The 20,601-nt window shown below is 46.1% G+C and overlaps 2 protein-coding genes across 3 annotated transcripts; both read right to left on the bottom strand.

The window, feature by feature from the left end:
- Positions 1-136: 136 nt before the first annotated feature.
- Positions 137-2,326, bottom strand: LOC6549755 (glutathione S-transferase theta-1). 2 transcript variants are annotated; one of them, XM_001978581.3, is made up of 4 exons: positions 2,222-2,326; positions 1,214-1,360; positions 474-896; positions 137-411 (listed from the first exon to the last, which is right to left on the bottom strand). In XM_001978581.3, the coding sequence occupies exons 1-4, from the start codon at positions 2,310-2,312 to the stop codon at positions 266-268; spliced, it is 807 nt and encodes a 268-aa protein (XP_001978617.1). In that variant the 5' UTR covers positions 2,313-2,326; the 3' UTR covers positions 137-265. The 2 variants fall into 2 exon arrangements, with proteins under 2 accessions (XP_001978617.1, XP_026837644.1); XM_026981843.1 differs by lacking the exon at positions 2,222-2,326 and adding an exon at positions 1,483-1,616.
- Positions 2,327-3,550: 1,224 nt separating this feature from the next.
- Positions 3,551-18,936, bottom strand: LOC6549754 (small G protein signaling modulator 1). The gene is made up of 9 exons (XM_001978580.3): positions 18,429-18,936; positions 7,906-8,368; positions 7,567-7,786; positions 6,776-7,499; positions 6,381-6,704; positions 5,265-6,325; positions 4,891-5,195; positions 4,552-4,829; positions 3,551-4,481 (listed from the first exon to the last, which is right to left on the bottom strand). The coding sequence occupies exons 1-9, from the start codon at positions 18,445-18,447 to the stop codon at positions 4,393-4,395; spliced, it is 3,483 nt and encodes a 1,160-aa protein (XP_001978616.2). The 5' UTR covers positions 18,448-18,936; the 3' UTR covers positions 3,551-4,392.
- Positions 18,937-20,601: the final 1,665 nt, after the last annotated feature.

Here is a 20,601-nt window from a genome sequence, read left to right as displayed (position 1 = left end):
TTACACATGTATATGTACATCTATATATATTTTATTTGTATTATGATTTTTTTCAACAAGTAAATGTGGATTTTCTATAATACTGACAACACAATAAAAAAAAGAAACAACCAATATTAAGAATAAATTGTACAAGTATAAACCAGAAACAAGCACTTTTTATTATCGTTTTGTTCCCAGCGATGACAACATGATTATCAACTACATCTAAGTCCCCAGCAATGATAATGATCTATGTACAGAATGGCTTTGTGAACGTTGGAGCTTATAGCTTGGCCTGTGGACCCGTTCCAGAGATCTTGTAGACAAACTCGTGGGCCACATCGTAGTACGGATTGCAGCTCTGGCGCACTCTCTTCAGCCACGCCCTGATTTTGGGGTACTTGATCCTGACATCGTAGTCGGCCATTCCTGGATTGAATGAGTGAAATGTGATTGTACTTGAATTATCGAAGAACTGAAACCAAACTCACGTGTCTGTTCGATTTCGCAGGCTGCAAAGATGTCCGCCACGGTGAGGGCGGATCCGGTGAGGAAGTCCTTGCCCTCCAGCCAGACCTCCTCGACCACATCGAGGTTGCGCTCCATGTGCATGCGGAACGTCTCGATTTTGGCTTCGGAGGGAGTGCGTCCGGTGAGAAGCGGCTCCAGCCACACGGTGCGGAAGTACATGGCGCAGGTGAGCCGCAGGGACATGTGCTGCCACTCGAGGAACTCGTCCACGCGGCTCTGGTCCACAAAGTACTTGGGGTACAGGTGCTCCGGTATCTTGCCCTTGGCGCTCAAATAGCGCAGAATGGCCACGCTCTCCGCCAGCTTGTAGCCATTGTCGTGGATGCAGGGCACGCGCTGGAAGCGGTTAATCTCCTTCTTGAAGTCTTCGGTCAAGTGCTCGCCTGAGGGGACAAAGACCGTGGTCAAGATTAGATTGTGACCACAAATGGCGGGGCCAAGTGGATACGCACAAAACACAGATGGTGCCAAAACTATGGAACTAAACTTAATCTACGAGTATAATATGGAATTTGTAAATTCTTTCACAAGATACAATTTTTAAAAGCGCCCAAAACGATAATGCTTTGATCGATAACAGATCGATATTAACGATAACACCAAGAAGATACGTTTTTGCATTTTGTTTGAGATGCGTGAAGTATTGGCACACTTGCCCACCATATGGACACACTTTGACCCGCACACCGAATACCCTTACCATTGCGCAGGGCCACCACGCAGTCTTCGAAGGGCATATTGCTCAGCCGGAAGATAATGAACAACGCCCTCGAGGGCTGCGACATCAGGTCATAGTAGTAGCGAATGGGAGTGGACATCCTCAGGTTCGTTGGCTGTCTGTAGGGAACTGCAAAGAGTAGTTGGGTTACATCGGTTAGGCGCTGCATAAACAAATGCTAGCCGGTCCAAAGATCACCAAAGAATCTCCGCTGGTAGCCGCGGAACAGCTCTCCACACCCCTGAACTCACCACAAAAGCGGACGGTGGGCAACTGGAGCAACTGGGAGCTGTGCCACTGAGCTGCGACTTGGATCGGATCGGAATCAGCTGGCTGGGCAGCAAGTTGTGCGCAGGGAAGTGATTAAGTGTGGCGAGAGCGAGCTTTACGTACTGGATTTTATCAACGAAAAGCTCTGTAGTGATGAGCGCTTATGGAAAAATCACGTAACGAACGTAACGTTACAATTAAAACGAAAAAACTATTTCCGAATCGATAGATAATGCAATCCACTAAAATGCGCTCAAATAAAAGTTTAGATCACTTCCTGGCCAAAGATGTTGGATTGGATATTAGGTATTAAGCATAAAACATGAGAGTTCCTTGTGAGTTAACAAAGTCACAAATAAATAATCAAATAATGTTAAATAAATAAATCAAAGTTTCCAGGAGATATTGGATGTCGCAAATTGAACCTCCTGGTGTGTTTATATGGGCTAAAACATTTTATTTTCATGTAAGTGCCTTTTTTATATACGTATGCTCAACAAAAGACTTCTAAAAATTAAATTCCTCTACACAGAAACTAAACTTCTCCACAAATGGCACATTAAATGATTAAAATATTAAATTTACAACTTCGTCTATTGATTTCAATTCATATAAGAAACCAATATATTTAATACAAATAAATTAAATTTAAAATTGGAATCAACTGCTGCTGGTACTTCGGCCTTACTTTTCACTTTTAAGCATTGTTTTTAAACTAACCTCTGGGATTTAGAACCTCATCAAAGGCCAACTGCAGCTGATCCTCCTCATTGCTGAGTCCCAGTAAACTGGCCAAAGACGACACCGACATAGCGAGATCCGAACTCCAACGAATCGAGCAAGTGAATGAACTGGATGCAGTTGCTCCAACTTATATACCTCTGTTGTGTATGATCTGCAATCTGAGCGAAAATGCGAATGCGAATGCGACTGCGAGTCAAATAAACAGAAGTGAAAGAAAATAGGCGCAAGGTAATTTTAACCCTCAAGATAAGGCTACACCGGCTACACTGCAAATTAAAATTAATATTTGCAAATGACACACAAATAGGTATAATACTAAGTAGGAAAATGTTGCGAATCGTTCATAAAAGTATATGAAATATATATGAAAAATTGATAAATCCATACCAAATGAGGTGCCACTGAGCTGCGATTGTTTTTCCAGTGCAACTGCGTTTCATTCATCCCCTTCAATCTGCACAGCAACAAATAATCAAGCCAGTTCTGAGCCATTGGCAACACCGGAGGCCAGGAATAGAAACTCCAGGGAAGGTCCGACTTATCGCTCGATAAGGATTGCTTAGCTCAAGTTCTGTGGCAACAGGTGAATGGGGCGATCAGCTGATTCATTTATATCTATGCCTCGGCATCTGCCACACAAACTTCGGTTTTGATAAGGTATATATCGTATGTGTATTTATTAATTCCGATTCAAACATACCGACGTCATTTGCTTTGTACTTGTATACATTTAACTATATATGTGCATATATACATATATATATGCATATATATATATATTTATATATATTCATATTCAATTTGCGTGGGCGTATATATATTCACAGACATACACAGACGTATGTATATGTGGTATTCGTAATTGAGATAAAGTGGAGCCGAGGTGTCGTCCACCTCCCTTTTTTGGCCGGGAAAGGTACATTTACAAAGAGTATAATTAGGGTATAAAGATAATCCACAACATTTATACTCGGTGTAGAGAGAGATCACACAGTGGGGGAAATAGGTATGCGTACGCGTTGACTGCGCCTTGTAAATATATTTATATAAAAATAAGATACAATTAAATGAAACTGGAACTTGGTTTGGCTTGGCAGCGTATAGATATAATAGACACACAACATCCGACGATATGACGCCCATATACTTGTACATATATGGTAGTTTAGGAGTACTTGACTTATTGTTGACTTGATTGTTACACACAATTGGATATTTTTCGCTGGTACCGAGCTTGGATTTCTTTGCTTTATCCAGTAGAAGGTCTGGTTTACTTGGGAACGAAACGTAATTTAATATTAGCTGCATGTGCTTTTTGTTTGATGTGCGATTGCTAATACTTTCAAATATTGTTGGGCTTTTTTTGGTTTTAAAAGTATTTGAATACTTGAAATGCTCGAAGTTTTTGATAATGTACAAACAATAGAGCCAACTCAGCCCAACATTTGCTAATACTTGATAGTGAACGTTTTAAAATATTCAAGCCCTTAAGTTAAATGTGTATTTTCAATTCAATTCAGTTTTACTCGCTTATCTGAAATAACAGCTAAACGCACTTTTTGTGTGTATATTGATAATCTAATTCGCCCTTTGATATAACGTGATAATTACCTTGCACCCTTTTGATTTTCTCTACATAATAATACATATGCTCGTATGTATGTTTTCCGTGTATGCCTACCACTGCACTGAAAACAAATTGTTCGAGTGCAAAGTGTGAGTAACAGATGTCTAAACAGTTGTATACGGTCTTTGATTTCATATAAGTTGTCATTCTTTTGATCAGAGTCTTATGCATTTGCTGCCCCTGTTTTCTGGTTACCTTTATTTTGGGGATATGCGTAAGAGTTTGGGAAGAGCCTACTAGACATAAGGTTCAGTTCCCATTAGGATTAGGATTAGGATTAGAGTTACAGGTTCAGTGGTTTCTGGTCGCATACAAATCTAGTTTGAATACTTAATAGCGAAGACATCGATCGACACATACATACATATGTACTTATTGTTTGTTTGTTAATCCGCGTTTCGCATTGTTAGCTTAGTGGGTTTCGGTGTACTTTGGCAAACGAAATTTGACTGAACTACGATCTACATTCTAGAATAACGCTCTACATAACTTTATAGCTGGTTTCTGCCCATCCACTCCTCTACTTGTTCTCGATGATCATCTGCAGCTGGAGCACCAAACTCCGGGCCAATTGGAGCACCGACTGGGCGTTGTGCCGCTCCGCCATTTCTGAAACCAAAATAAGCACATAGATGTTGGTAGAATTTTACTTATGAGGTGTATGGGGCGTGCATCCCACCATTAAAGAACTTGATGACGTCGGTGAAGTCCATGCTGTTCGAGAGGATGATGTCGCGATAGGTCTCCAGCAGGGCCAGGGCCAGGAAGAGGACGAAGTGGCCGGAGGCGATGTGCTTGGCCGCCCAGATCACCTCCCAGGTGGCGAAGACGTCGTCGTAGACGAGCTCCCTCTTGAAGTCCAGCAGGAACCACCTGTAGCAGAAGTAGAAGTGCGTGTAGTCGCCGTTCGAGTCCATCAGGTCGTACATCTCCGAGTCGAGGATCTGGATGAGGGACCTACGCAAAGGGGGGATTAGTCCATTGGTACGACCATCTTGGCCAGAAGCACTCAACTCACCTCATGTTGGCAAAGTGCATGTCCATCGCCCCGCCGCTGGGAAAGTTCTCGATCATGCGCTCCATCAGCTTGCAGAAGCAGCTGTAGCTGAGCGACTCGTCGTCGAAGATGACCAGGAGGGGAGCCACCAGGTCGCACATGCCCTGCATGTAGCCCACGTCCAGGTGCTCCCACACGTACGTGGAGATCACGTTGCGCAGCTTGTCCAGGTTCTCGTTGGCGAAGTACCAGTAGTTCCTGTCGCACCGCTGCACGTCCTTCTCGATCCGGTGCAGATTCAGCCCGAACTGCTCCAGGAGCTCGCTCTGCAAAGGTGTACAAGCCAAGTCAGGAAGTGCGTCATAATAACAAGTGAACTGGCTTGGGCTACTCACAGTGTAGACACCTCCATTGGAGCTGGCTGGGGAGGCGCACGCGGACTTGGGCTGCTGTAGGGCATCCATATTGACGCCTGCGCCGCCGGATTCGCCGGCCTGCTCCTCGAGAGGTGACATCTGGTCGCCCTCTGCCGCCTTGGGGCTGCGCTCCCAGTTGCTAATGTCCACGGAGGCCTTGGTGATGATGACAGCGGCGGCGGCCGGTGGTGGTGGCTTCACTGCGTCTTCATCGTCCGGCAGCTGCAGATCGTCGGCACTCAAGTACTCCGGGCTGAGGACACTACGTGTGTCGCTAGTCGGGCGTTGATGCACATCGCCGGGTCCAACTGTCTCGTAGGAGGAGGCTGTGGAGGCGGAGCAGCTGGGCTCCGGATTGAGCGGATCCTCCAGCTTGCGGTACTCCACCTGATCCTCGGACTCCGGATGCATTTGATCCTGCTGCTGCTTTGCATTGTGCTCCTCCTCGTCCGGTTCATCCATTTCATTGAAGCCCTCGCCCTCGTCCACGTGCCCCGAATCCGTACTGGTCTTCATGGCCCTCGGAATGGGCTTCACACTCAGGTGATTGCCACTCACCACGCACTCCGCCTGCTGCTGCTGCTGTTGCTGTTGCTGCTGCTGCTCATCGAACTCCAGATCCCCGGGATCTGAAATGTCCGATATGTCCTCGAACACCTCGTTCTCCAGTTCGCCACCGGCTTCGAGGTCGGCTGCCCGCACGGTTCGCTCGTTTCCGGAGTTGCTGCCGGAACTCAGCTTGGCCACCGCCCGCGCCGTCTTCTCCTTCTCTCTCTGCTGCACAATGGCGTCCACCGCCAGCCACTCGCTCATCGTGGTCTCGTAGTAGTGCTTGCAGGTCTCGTCCTGCTTCCTGCGATCCTCCGCTGTGGAGCCGAAGGCGTAGTGGCCCAACAGGTAGGGCCACACCTCCTGCCGCAGCTCCGGCTGGACGCCACCGAAGTAGACCAGGCGGTAGAACTCGGTCGCGTTCTCCAGGACGCCGTCCACATTGAGCAGCTGCCAGCGCTCCTTCGTCAGGCCCTCCTCATCGGCTTTCACTGAAAGACGTGTAGGTTACAATATATGACAAGTCACCGAGTCTCGCCAACATACTCTCCGGCGTAATCCTGCCGTGCACCAGCCCGGACAAGTGGGTGCGCACCGTGGAGAGGTGGCGACAGTAGGCCAGCCAGCCGTAGAAGGCCCTGGAGATGATCTGCCGACGCATGGTGGAGCAGACCATCTCGATGCTGGTGCTCTGCGCCTGGAGCAGCTGTTGCTGCTGCTGCTGCTGTAGGAGCAGCGGCGACTCCAGCGGGAACTGGTCGATGGAGAGGCTCTTGTTGGAGCAGTCGCTGCTGCCGGTGGTGGAGCAGCTGCTCAGCTGCGCCCGCCGCGGAGTGCTACGCACAAAGTCCAGGATGGAGTGGGTGGCAGCTGGGGAATCAGCAGAATCGTCAATGCAAAAGGGCTTCAGTAGTGAGGAACAACTTGGCTGTAACACTCACCGAACTCCTCGTGGCGACTCTTGCTGACGATGCGGAAGACGTAGTCGATGGGCGTCTCGTCCACGGACTCCATGACCGAGGGCAGGATGCGGCGTCGCATGCTCCTGGGCCACAGGAACATCTTGCCGATGCCCCGCTGCGACCACAGTGGCGGATCCAGCTGGCCATGTGGCAGGAGACCTGTCTCCAGGCAGCTGAGGAACTGCTGCATGTGCCCGCCCTCGGGGAAGTGGATGGGCGGCCGCTGGACGCCATCCTGGCCCACAAGGATCACGGTGCCGCCGCTGTCCTCGCCGCGACTCTGGTGACAGTGGACGTAGACGATCTCGTCCACGTTTATGTTGAGGGCGTAGGCCCAGAATGTGTCCTTGTCGATGTCATCCGCCTCCTCCGCCTCGGTGTAGCCGTTCATCAGCTGATTGGGCGTCCACTTGATGGTCAGCGTCTGGATGTGCTGGTGCAGGCTCAGGTATCCCGGCATGGGCTCGGCCACGTCCTTGGGCAGCACCTGCACATTGTTCTTGCCGTAGAGCAGCGTGGCCTTCGCGTTCTGATGCAGCGACTCCACGTAGTCCTTGGCCACACTGGCCGAGGCGATCGACTTGAAGGATCCAGTGCCCGCCTCGTCGGAGCTCGTGTTCAGGCTCCGCTTGAAGTTGATGATCGCCGGACGCGAGCACGTCGACGAGGAGCGGCGACACGAGCTGATCCGGTGACGTTGCACCTGTTTTTGTTGCATCAAATACTGTTAGTAATACCAACTAAATGAATTTTATATTAGCTATACCCACCAGCTCATCTGCGTGCGGATCGGTCCAGTAGTGGTCGGCTGTTTTGGCCCGCGTGAAGTCCAGGGCGCAAGGACCCACCAGCAAGGAGCTCAGGATGGAGCCGTAGTCCGGATCGGCCACCAGGGAGTCCCGGTCGTAGAAGCTGCTGGCGTTGCCCACCAGGTACTCAATGATCTTGGTCAGCCGCTTCTCGTAGAGCGCCAACCGAATCCACAGATACCTAGTGAGCACATAAGGAAACAAGCTGGTCAAACTGATTTTCAGCAGAGGCTTAATGCAAGTAGGAATCAATATGAATTGGGTCAATTAACATCTTGTGTACAGTTTAAGGGAGCTCACTTCATGCTGGCCAGGGACATGTTGGAGGTGCTGGCGCTGACGCTAATGGAAGCTGAGGCGGAGCCGGAGGCGGAGGACGAGGTGGCCGCCGCATTGGCGCCGGTGGACATCGAGTTGCTGCTGCTTTTCTTGAGCATCGGCGGCCGCTGGAAGCTGTCGCTGCTGCTGGAGGACCGCTTGCTGGGATCGCTGGCCTCGATCTCCTGCACCAGCTTGCTGATGTGCTCCGCCTCCGGGCAACTCTTGGCGATCTTGTGCAGCAGCGCCGTCGTCGAGGAGGTCTTGAACAAACCCAGCGCCCTGCGCCGGAGCCCCTGGCTCAGGCAGGCCTCCACTGCGCCGCACAGCGAGGTCACCGAGCTGCTCTCCTCGTGCACGTACTTCTTGGTCACCGCCTCCTCCATCAGCTGCTTCACCTCCTTCTTCACGCTGGCTATCAGCCGCTCCTTGTAGTCGGAGCCATCTGCAAGTGGATGCAAGGTACAATCGTCTACATACATTCCAATATATTATCATTACATATATATTTTCATTATATTTATATTTATATTTCCATTATATTTTCAAATTTCTTCTGAATACGACAGAAACCTATTTTTGTCCTTCGGCATTTGCAAAATCAAATGTTTAGCAATAAATATGTGTCGCAAAAATGGTAGAATTTCCACCATAAAAACGTAGATAGGCTTAGTCTTATCAGTCTTATCTGTATTCAAGGTCAATTGACTGATAGTCAATCAGAGTGAAGTCATTAAACCGACTGCGGATTGTAATGTTGTGTAATTTTGGTCTAATTAGCGTGTGTGCACATTTTGCAGGAAACATTTATTGCTATTTATTCAATAAATACTTTCCGTGCATCAAATGAACTATGTTCGGTGTGTCGCGGAAATTCGATCGCTGTGCAATATTAGTAATTTTCATGAATATAAATAATAGTGGTGTTTGACAAAGCACTGCTATTACATTTCGCCGAGGGAGTCCGAGGAAAACCTCACCCCGCCGGCTCTTAAAAACCAAATCACATCGCCAACGCCCAGTAAACATTTACACCAAGCGCCACATCCTGTACACATACATATCCTCATGTCCAGCGCGTCCTTTTCGTCCTGCTCGTCCTGCTCGTCCTGCTCGTCCTGCAGTCCTGAAACTCAATATGCCCCACATGTGTTGACTGCCGCGCCGCAAACACTTTCCCAACCAAAATGCTAATGGCATTTGCACTCAAAACTCACGATGCCCTGCGGCCACGTATAATTTCATTTCCATTAATTGTTCTCCACTCGGAGCGACAGCTAGTGGGGCGATATCCACGGGTTGTGGTGCGAATGCAGATACACTGACGGATCCATTGGGGTGATGGATGATGAATAATGGCCAAAGGATTCGCCGGGCAGATCGGGGGCAAGTGGGATGGACAGGCCATAAAACAAGCCAATCAAGGCCATCAAATCTTAGAAACTATGAGCCCGCAATGGAATCCCTCTAATTGGAGTGTCAAACTTGCTCAGCACATGCACAATACTACCTATTATATCATTGGATTTAAGATTCAGATGGTTGCTTATTTAAGAAATGGCACAACCAGCAATTTTTCGCAGGGAGTTCCGAAAATATCCACTAATTGATAGCTCAATAACGATCGATGGAGTACGGATTGCAATGCTATGTAATATGTAATATCTAAGGCAAGTGTAAGCAATATATGAGTATTTCCAAGATGCCAACTGGGCGTCGTAAAAACGCCCCATCAATGTTCCATCAAATTGACTTCGGATTGGATATTGGTTTTGGGGTTTCCCGAATGCACTGCCCACTGGCAGGCTGATGGCCGCCGCCCACAGAGCTTGCCTCATTATGCTGGGTGCGGATGACGACGTGGCTGTGGATGTGGACGTGGACGTGGTCTCTCTGTGGGTCTGTGGCGACAACAAAGTGCTCGCCGTCTGGAACGCCGACCGCGTCGTCGCCATGCCACGTCCTTGATGGCTGGAGGTGGGTGGTGGGCCGTAATGGTGCCCCTTTTTAATTGCTACTCCTTTGTTGCACCATTTTCATTTTGCATTTGACACTTGTTGTTAGTTCTCCAGCTCCCTTCGAGCAGCCATTGCATGTAATTAGCATTTAAATGTGCGCAGCACGGGCCTTGGCAACAAGTTTTAATAACTGCACTTTCCATCAGCCGGCAAATGCAAATATGCTGGCGAGAAAGCGGAGAAAGTTTTCATCCCGTCATTTGCCATTTGCCATTTGCTATTTGCCATTTGCTATTTGCGTTCGCCTTTTGCCTTCTGCCTTCTGCTGATTTCCCTATTTGTTTGTTTGCCTGGCCTCCGTGGACGCGGCCAAAGGAAAGTAAATAATAAAAGATACTCAGATAATTGTACCTTAATGTACATAGTATGTGCAACGCACGTACATTAAGTCCCAATGGCCCATGTAAATTTCCACAAATTTATTCACATCTGTTATTCCCTAACTTGCCGTAAATGTATTCTATCCTCCGATTAAACAACTACTACTTTTGAAATCTTGGCCATCCTCGGAACGTGTGTAATGTTGAATAAATTGGTTTTGCGCATTTTCTGCCAGTGTAGTGGTGTCCATCTCCATCGACATTGGCACTGCCCCGAAACCCTTTGAGATTTGCCAGCTGGAGCAGCTTCAGCCAGAGCAACTGGATGGAAAGGGGCACTGCGACCTTGACGAGCTTGATGCTCTTGCTCTTGGTCTTGGTCTTGGTCTTGACCAGCGATAATCCCGCCGGGAGAAGCTGTAGGTCGACACGCACACAGTAATAGGTGCAAGCGCAGCCATAAAGGCAATCTTTAAAGCTCCCGGCGATAGTAAAACTTTAACCGCCTTCATTAAACCAAACCGCGTGCACTGAAATCTGCCTTAAAGCATGTGATTAAAGTCCAATTTAAGCAAAACATATCGAAAATATATTACATTTTTCAAGCAAAGAAAGGGCCAAAAATGTAGTCTTAGTATACTCAAATATTATTTCAATCGGTCAATAACATTTAGTGGTCAATAGGTTTCTTAATCATTTTCATTTCATTAATTAATCATTTGCATTTATCATTTACTAGCTCCTTGTGAAGATCTTTCGAAAACTTCCAAGTCGTTAATGAGCGGCTTGTGAAACTGACAAAAGTTGAAAAGTAATAGAAACTTGAAAATTATTAGAAATAAGTGATGACGCGGAAGTTTAGACAGATGACTTGTAATAAAAGAATTAACTAAAATCGCTATCAATTGAGTCATGAAAATCGAAACCGACGAGGAAGACGAGGAATTGCTTTAGAATTGATCTTGAAAATTGTTTTGGAAACTGCCGAGCAACCGAATCCAGAAGCTCAAAGCGCAAAGAGCCGCACGGAAAATCAATTTCAGCTTCTGCCAAGTTCAGGAAAGATGGGAAAAACCAGGCTCAGGGCATTCCGGAGGGTCCTTCGTGCCACGATGGTGTCCTCTGCCTGCAGTCGTAAATTCATTTGGCCCACCAAATGGCAATTGATGGCTTAAACAGGCTCAATAACCGTTTTTGGCCACACACAGACGCACACATACACCCAAGGTCGAACCTTAATTAAGGGGAGCGGAAAATGGGGGGGCAAATCGGCGGAAAATCGGCGGAAAATCGGGGATAATGGGCGCCCGTGTGGTTGGCTATTCCTAGCCAGCAGCGTTTTAAATAAAATGATTCTATTTTCATCGCCCGAAATGGTTCGCTGTTCGCTGGTCCGCATTTTGTCCGCTGGGCTCCTCAATATTTGTTTTGATGTGCACACGGCTATATATACATACGAGTATATACATGTACAGAACAATAAATATATAGGGCCCTGGACCATTTTGCGCACTTACAAGGACCTATGGATACTTAAATGGTTTTAAAGGGGCCGAAATGCTCAATTGGTGGCTACAAGAAAAGAGGAATACTTCTTCTGCGAAAAATGTATACTTTTGTTGCAGTTTAAGCCACTCGCAAATAAAACACAGGCCTGAATTCCATTTAAATTGCTTTCAACACAAAGTGGCATAAATGTCTTACTTTGTTGCCCCTGCTCAACGCCCACAACTATTAATTTCCGATTGATTCCACACGCATTTTTCAGATGCTTTATCTGAAATCAAAATCCTGGCGCGTGGGTGCAGAAATATTCACATATGATGGCTGGGAGCTTATCAAGCTGACAACTATTTCCACAGAATTAAGATAAAGACTGGGTTACAATGACAATTGGGCAATGACAATGACACGAAGAGAGCGCTTTGAATATATAATTAAATGGAATCCCAGCACACACACATGTACATCAGCACACTGCAGGAAACTGGTGCTTATTAATTGCTTTCCCAATTGTGTGTAACTGCCATTTTGCTGTCTCTTAAAACAGCTTGCTAAAATATTGCCTTGGAAAATATTTTTCCTTGCTAGGATGATGAGTCATTCAGGTTCCGTTTGCTTCTCCCAGTGTACAGCTCATTATTCGACATTCTTTCAGATACACATCGATTGTTTCTCTTTGTGCTGCGTGACATTTTTGCCTTCGATTCATTTGGCTGTTTGGCTGTTTGGCTGTTTTTTGGATACTGGCATACTGCAGAAAGTGTGGATAGACCCGCATGAGCAGATAACTAAATAAATGAGTACACGTATCTGCGGACCTGCGGACGGGCGCAGAAACTACGACATTAATTACAGACTAATGTATCGTACATATTGTACATATCGTACATATTGTGTATGTTGGCCACAACACGCAAACTGCATTAAGTGTTGCTGTTCGCATTTGAGTGGGGGAAAAACTTTCGCCCCTTTCTCCCAGTTTTAGCCCCAATTGAACGGCACCAAGGAACGGCATCAATTAATGCCCGAGTTGCCTAGAATTACCATGTGTAAGTCGGTCCCAAAAACGCAGGAAAATGATTAGCCCTTCGATTAGGATCTCAAGCAGCTATTCAATTAGGCGGTTGTACAAACAAAGTTGGTCATGTGAAGTGGCCATACAAGTTTAAGAGCAGAAAGGTTGAAGTCATCATCATCTTCTATCATTATGGCGTTATGCGCACGGGTGTTTATTTTGCATGTTCATAAAAAGTTGATAACTTTAACGCACACGTTCGGAAATGCACTTAATAAATACATATTTTTTCGAGATAATCTACACGGATGATGCTATATAACATTATTGCGAGCATAAAGTTTTTGTTCAGCAAATCCGCAGTTACGCACTGAAAATGCCATTTGCACAATTCAATTAAATGGCATTGAATTAAAACAAAGTTGTGCATGTGCATGCATTTTGCATAATTCTCTGGAATTTAAAAGTTGCTCAAATTTAAACGGAAAGTTTCAACTTCGAACTTTTAATTGCTGTAATGGTGTGTAATGATGGTAAACATGTAATGATTGGAAGAGGGCATATTCTATTAAAACTTTTACAATGGCATAAATATTTCTAACACAACAACTCACAAAAGCTTACAAATTGCAGTTAACTACTCAACAAAAGCTTACAAATCGCAATCAACTTTTAATGTAGGAAAGAAAAGATGAAAAACGAAAGTCTTTGACCTACTTCGTTGGTAAACAGTTTTTAAATAATGCACAGGCTTAGAATATGTATATATAGATGGTCCCAAGCAAGATGAGATAAAATTCAATTCAATTAGTTGACATTAGGCAACGAAACTTTTACATGTTTAATGAACTGATAAAGAAGGCTAAGACCTCAAAAGAACTCGCAAGTCTGTGAAAATTGAATATTTCAAACTCTTTGCGTTAGGAACTTATGAAAACCCACACTTTTTCATATCAAAAGAGTGGAGAAAATTGCACGAAGAGCGAAAGAAGCGAGGAAATACCGCAAACTGGGAATCCGTGCAGTACTTTCCCTCAGGAAAATCGCAGCCATGGAAATGCGCGCAGCTAAGCCGCGTGGTTTTTCCGAGGATCTGCAGCTGGAGATACTGCAGTTACTGGGCCACGCCGCTGGCAAATGCAATTTGTTGGTGTTTGCAATTAAAATTACTAGGTCTAGCCCCCCCGCTCCCCTCCTACTGCCCATCGCGCGGTCGACCTCTGAACTTTGCGCTAATTCCCCATCTGTTCGCAGCGTTGGGAAAATGGGCGAGCGGGCGAGCGGGAAATCTTGCAGTTTCCCTCGCCGTGGGCGTTGCAGCCAAGTCCATGCAAAGCAAACACGGCACGGAGTTTCAAAGCAGCTTACGCCGCACGAAAGAGCCGGATTCTCGGAGGGCTGGCAGTCGCATTCTGGCTAACAAACACTGGTCGGAATGCGTAATTAGGCTGAGAAAAAGCAGCTCCATTCGGCACTGAACATTTCATGCTTCCATTTCCTTTTCCCATTTCGAATGCATCAAGTGCACGGCCACAAAGGTCAGAAGGTCAGAGGGCAGTGGTGAATGCTGGTTGACATATGACGAATGCGCTGACCTTTGGCCATCCCACAACCTCGAATTTTGTGGCTTGATTGGTCCTAAACGATGCCCGCATAAGTAGGCAACAGTTTTGTGGCATTCAATTTGATTTCGTTTGTGGAATTCACTGTGTAGCATGCAACCATTAAATTAATGGAAGCCAACAAACAGTAGCACGACCTTAAGGATGATTGAATTGAGAATTATATTGACATTTGCCATTTTCGAACGGGAATAGGAGGGAAACGTATATCTGGTCAGTACATCTTTAAACCTAGCGTATGTGTAGCACGTAATATACAAAGAGTACAGACTAAGTTTGATTAATTAACCACATTCCTTCACCTTTGAGTTCGTATTTCTCGGCATCCTTTCTTCAGAGAATTTTCCTGGCCAGATTCGTGACTTTACTGACCTTCTTTGGGTCCCATCAATGTAATTCAATAAAGGTCTCATTTTGTAGCTCAGTGATATTCTGAAAGCCAGGAAGCTAGCTTCCTCAAGTCGAAGCTTACATACCCTCTGCAAGGGTATAAAAGCCAGTTTAAATTTTACCCTTTCACTGCCTGCCGCTTCTGAGCTAGAAAAATATGATTTTATTTGCTATTTACTTTGCTAACTGTAAGTCCTTCTTAAGATTCCTGTTCTGTGTGCAAACCATGCCCATGGCATTTTTAAGCGAATTTCAATCCGCTTCCTCTCATCTGTCCATCCAACTATCAGGTCGAAAAGAATTGACAAACAATGCGATTTCGTTCCCAGGCGCTTGATTGACATTTGGGAATGCGGCTCTTTGAAGAACTCGGGCTATTCGTTTCGCCCCCTGCTCCGATTGTCCTTGGAAGTGGACCAACTTTTGGGTCGGCCTCGAAAAGAGGCCATCGGCTATCGAAGGACGAGTGGAACAGACGGGCTGACATGAAATTAATGATGACCAGACAGTGGATTTTTAATTTTGAAGGTGCCCGGCTCCGGCTTCAATACTAATGGCACCCGACAGGACACAGGGCATGCAGACACACGCATGTCAGGATAACGACTCAGCCGTTGACAGTAAGCTCACACTTTGATGGCTTTGTCGTGAAAGAGCGAGGACGTGACGGCGGCGACCCTGTGGATGCTATGGCACCTAGCATACCCACTATGGGCGAAGTTCCAACATCGCTCCATATCTGCTCCAGTGAGGGTAAGTAGTACCGAAACGTATCGAAGCCCATGATAAGCCAAATAAAGTGACCTGTTTGAGCAATTTACTTCTAATTTACTTCCCGAAATTGTAGTGTTTCTTTTACCAATAGACAGCATGTCCTGTAGTGCCAGCATACCCCTGCTACCGCTGAGGGGCGTGCAATATTTTGCGGCTAGTACTTTCGCACACACGTGTGCCTCACAGACGCATGAGCACTCACACTCAACTCACGCCCTCACACACACACTCACACTCACACACACACACACAGGGCCTTCCATTTGACCTCTGTTACTTTTACTGTCAACGGGGCGTTAAGTGCACGGCCGTATGTTTGCACTTTGGGGTGGACCTGCCCAATAAGCAGTCTTTTCGAGACCCGTACGCCACAATTATCAATTTGAAATTGTGTAGAGACGACTGAGAAGCTTCTTACATTGCTAAGAATACCTAATTTTTCACTACACATGACAACGTGATATTTGGGTACTGCAACATAAAAGAGCCAGAGAAATCCACGTTCCATCACTTCCTCCCGACTTCCCGATATAACCAAGTACACTACTGCAAACGGTATAAGAAATACTTCCCGAATTAAACTATTTCCCATGGCACCGACCTTAAGCCACGTTTATAAATTCTTTCCTAGGTGTTTACCCTTTAGAGAAAGTGACTTTGTAACTTTGTGAAATCATTTTTACGAGCTGCTCTACATAAATACTCTGTTTTCAGCGAAGTTGTGCACTTTAAACATGTCTTGCTGGCACAAAGTTTGACTTGCTATTATTAAAATCAAATTTTGCATTCAGTTCCTGGACCCGTTTGCGATTTTTCCCGTTAAACTAACTCAACTCGGCTCACTCTGATGAGCGGCTATGGGAGTCAAACTCTTCGAGGACGACTTGAGTCCACGGCTCACGGCTCACGGCACTTGGCTTTTAGCTAATGCCATAATTGAGCAATTGATGACGGCCACATCATCATCAGCAGTGCCAGGCGATGGCCACGTCATCGGGTATATGGCTGGGAAGTGAGTGGGTACGGAGTGGGCGGTGTGGGCTGTGTGGGCGTTTGAGGGGCAAGGCCGAACTGCTAAAACATAAACAAACGCCCCCGCCTTGACTACGGCACTCTGAATTGCCGCATTTTGCTGCCACGCCACATCGATGTGGCCAATCGACGTTCATTCATAAAACTTTTACGCCCCTGCTCATCAGTCAGCGCCTCAGTGTGCGGAGCCCCCACTGCACTTCATTCGCAAAGCACCCGACTACGCACTCCGGACATTGGACTACGGACATGGGACTACGGGCATTGGACTACGGACATGGACTCCGGACATTGGACTACGGACATGGGACTACGTACACTGGACTCCGGACATTGGACTACTGACACTGGACTACGGACATTGGACTACGGACATGGGACTACGGACACTGGACTACGGACACTGGAATACGGACATTGGACTACGAGCATTGGACATTGACCGGAGTGCAGAAGGAGCCATTGAGCCGATATGATGGTGCACCACAGTGCGCATTATAATTACACGAGCCATCGGGGAATGAGTTAAGTAACTCTTTTACAACGTTTATTGTTTAGAGTGTAACACACAAAAATTTGTGTGTTGCAGCTGCTTTGCTAAGCAGTCTCTCTTAAATCCGATTTTATGAAAACCATTTCTTTGCATTTGTTAAGTGAACTAACAGCCATCAGCAAATAGCAGCAAACCGTAACTCAATTACTTCAGAACTACTGAATAACTGCCAATTAAACTGCTGGATTCATTACAGTCGGCCAGCTCGAGCAAAGGCCAAAAGTCAGGGCCAAATGGCAGTTGAATAAAACTCATTAAACTATAAAATAAAATTGCAGAAGCAATTAGGCAAGTATATGCACCTGTTGCCCTAATCAAATCAAGAGCTCTCCGCCAGCATTCCATTCACCAAAAGGGGCCTCATCCCCAATGGCACACAGACAGGTGGCGCAAGCAAAAGGGGCTCGAGTGAAATTGCCTTGCGGCCACACTTTTGTGCCCCTGACTGTACGCTTCCCCAGGCGCAGGCAGTTGCATTGATTGCCAGGGATTAGGATTACCGGGAAATGCAGCACTCGCGCAACCACCAGCTGCACAAGTCGTGCACACCTGAATGAATAATACCTCGGTATCAATACATTTTTCAATTTGCATGAGTCTTGCGCCGCTTTAGCCGCTGCGAGCAGGCGGAGTCACGAAATTCCCGCATTTCTCGAATCCATGAAATACTCGTATGCACAGGCACTGCCAGGATGTATCGCTCAATTTGAGCGTGATTACCAATTGCAGGACGGAAAGGATAATCAATGACAGGAGGCTGGTGCTGGAGTTACTATAGGACTCCAGGATATTCGAGGTGCACATGTTACAAAGAAAGCGCGGTTTCATTGCCATGATTACTTTCTGCACAAAGTTTTCATTTGAACTCTATGATTAATTGCTGTTTGTTTCGAACTGTATGCGAATCATTCGATTTATTATGTATTTAGGGGGAAAACAGCGAAAACAGTGCTTGAGCAGAAGCAATGGTCGCCAAATATCCGTCATACGCCACGTTGCCGCTGTTTACAATCTAACTAGCAGGCGCATTTGACACCTTTTTCGACTTATGTTCTGCCACTTGATAATATGCACCTACCCCTAAACTTGTGTCGTGCAAAGCATTCAAAGGACATGCGAGAGTAACACTTCTTAGCGCTTTAAGATGCGACTTTTGCCACCTTTACGTGAAAACGAGTCTCTGGAAAATGCGAGAAAAGGTGTTCTATGGGACAGCCGGGTTCTTCTGGGTTTTGGGGAATACTTTTCTTGCTTTTTCTCGGGGGACTGATCACTTACCTGCATTGCCCTGCACCATTTCGCAGCGTATCTTATAGTATCGTTGCGTACTGTATCTTGGCGTTTCTGGCTGCGCGTGGGCGTGTGTTTGTGGCTTGCGGAGATTGCCCGAAGCTTTTCGCCGTAATTCCGTTCCTCTTCACGTGCGCGTGAAATGTATTTCGAAATATTGTATTTGTATGTTGTGCTCGTATTTGTTTTTGTCTTAGTATTTGTATTTGTGTTTTGTATTTGTATATGTTTTGCGTATTTTGCGTATGCCGACCGATGCCAGCAGAGCGCAAAGTGCCGCCTATGGCAGCGTGCGTTTGCCTTCTCCGCTTTTCCTCGCTTTTCCTCCTGGATTTTCCACGCTTGCGTCCCTTTTGGCTTGCCCAACTAGTTGCTGTTGTCCTTTATAAATAATTTGGCTGCCGCCGCAGGAGGTGGGGCAAGGTGTTTCGCCATCCGCTCGCCCATCGGACGACTCCTGGACGCACTGACTCACTGACCAACTGAACCCACTGGTTAGCCAGAAAACCAAAAAAAAATTATGAAATTAGGGCCAGACTCTCGGCAGCAAGTCGTGTGTTTTCCCAGGAAAAGCGCGTCGTATGCACGCGACCAACTCCGCAGCGAAACTGAAGCGGGAACTAAAACTGAAATCGAAATGAAAGCCGAAAAGGAATGCGGCAACATCGGCGGCAGCAGCATGAGGCTGAGCCCACGCAACATCAGTGCAAGCCACTTCGGCAACAATTACAGCAGGATCCTTCGAAAAAATCTAGTTTTGGATTAGCTTGCAGTGCAAAATAGAATCAAGATCCCGTTTTGCGTACCTTAAATCAATGAAAACTTTTGGTAATAACAGTTTATTTTCAACCTTTATCCTAGAAGAAAACTACATAGATGTAGAAGTACACGTCCAAAAATCCATGCGCAGGAAGTAATTTAAAGACGAGTGAGTCGAATATCAGATACCCAATCATTTTTTAAATAATGCCGATTTAAGATTTGATTACCTTGAAACCTTTTCTTAAAAAGAAATTGTTCTTATTTTAATTTCTTGAATGCACTTTGGTTTTGGGAACTGAAAATACCTTTCATCGTTGTTTAATTTTAATTAGCAAATCAAACTATTTTCCCGTTTTGGCTTTTGCAGGCTATTTATAATTTATTCAGGAGTGAACTTCCTTAAGAAACTGCTCAACGGTTTGAAGAAATTACTGGCATTATTATTTATATTTTTAAAGGCATTATCATCTTTCCGTGCCACAGGGATTTTTCGAGAATATATTGCGATTTCTATCAGATATTTTAGCCGTTTTCCGCTAAAAGCTTGGCAACATTGATTTAACGGGCTCCCAACAGCAACACCAAGACCAACAACAGCGCCAGCAACACTTACAGCTGCAACACGCACGCCGGCAACATGTTTCATAGCCACATAAACAGTAACACAACGAAGCTTATGTCCCCGCACCCCGCTTACAACTCTTCCTATCTTCCACAAAACTTTCCCGTTACTTTCCTTTACGAAGCTTTTCGCTACGCACCTACACACACGCGCACGATGGAGGTCAAAATTACAGTTAAAGTTAAATGTTTTTCGAGTTTCCCTTTATGGTTTTTGCCTGGTAGTGGAAGAGCAAAATGTTGTAATCAGATATGTGAGCCAGTTTGTGAGAGTCATCTTGCTTTCAAAATGTAAATATATATTTTAAATGCAGAGTGATGTTCTGACACTAAGAACTTCTGACTAAATAAAACTACAAAAAACCTCTCAGAAAAGGAAACTTTCCTAACTCTAAATAGATATAGAAATGCATGCCAACTGAAAGTGTGAGGTTGCACGCTTTTAAACATTAAGTTGCAGGCCTTAGCCGGCTTTACAATTAGATGAGAATCATTTTGAGAAGGCGCTATTTTCACGACCGCTACTGTGTGCCTGTGTGTGTATGTGAGCTGCCAGTTTGCTGACGTCGAAGTCGCTGCCTGTGTGGCGCAAAATCCAGCCACAAGCAACAGGACAGCATGCCAGAATTCCCTGCTGAGCGCCACAACACCAATACCAACGCCCCCCCCCCTCACACGCTGCCCCAAAATTCTGGAAACTCTGCGCCCCCTCCCTGCCTACTCGTAAAAAGAAAGCCCCATCCAAGCACACAAGTATGCCCCAAATTTGGATGAAATC

Source organism: Drosophila erecta, unplaced genomic scaffold (assembly GCF_003286155.1).
Source record: "Drosophila erecta strain 14021-0224.00,06,07 unplaced genomic scaffold, DereRS2 tig00000126-arrow-pilon, whole genome shotgun sequence".
Classification (NCBI taxonomy): Eukaryota; Metazoa; Arthropoda; class Insecta; order Diptera; family Drosophilidae; genus Drosophila; species Drosophila erecta.
The sequence above is the reverse complement of the archived record's forward strand: the minus strand, read 5'-3'. Positions and strand labels throughout refer to the sequence as shown.

Coding starts and splice junctions, on each gene's coding strand:
- LOC6549755 (XM_001978581.3), bottom strand. CDS start 2,312: ATGTCGGTGTCGTCTTTGGCCAGTTTACTGGGACTCAGCAATGAGGAG. Junction 1,361..2,221: donor TGAGGTTCTAAATCCCAGAG/GTTAGTTTAAAA, acceptor TACTCTTTGCAG/TTCCCTACAGACAGCCAACG. Junction 897..1,213: donor CGTGGTGGCCCTGCGCAATG/GTAAGGGTATTC, acceptor TTGTCCCCTCAG/GCGAGCACTTGACCGAAGAC.
- LOC6549754 (XM_001978580.3), bottom strand. Junction 7,500..7,566: donor ATCCGCACGCAGATGAGCTG/GTGGGTATAGCT, acceptor CAACAAAAACAG/GTGCAACGTCACCGGATCAG. Junction 4,482..4,551: donor CGTCATCAAGTTCTTTAATG/GTGGGATGCACG, acceptor TTTTGGTTTCAG/AAATGGCGGAGCGGCACAAC.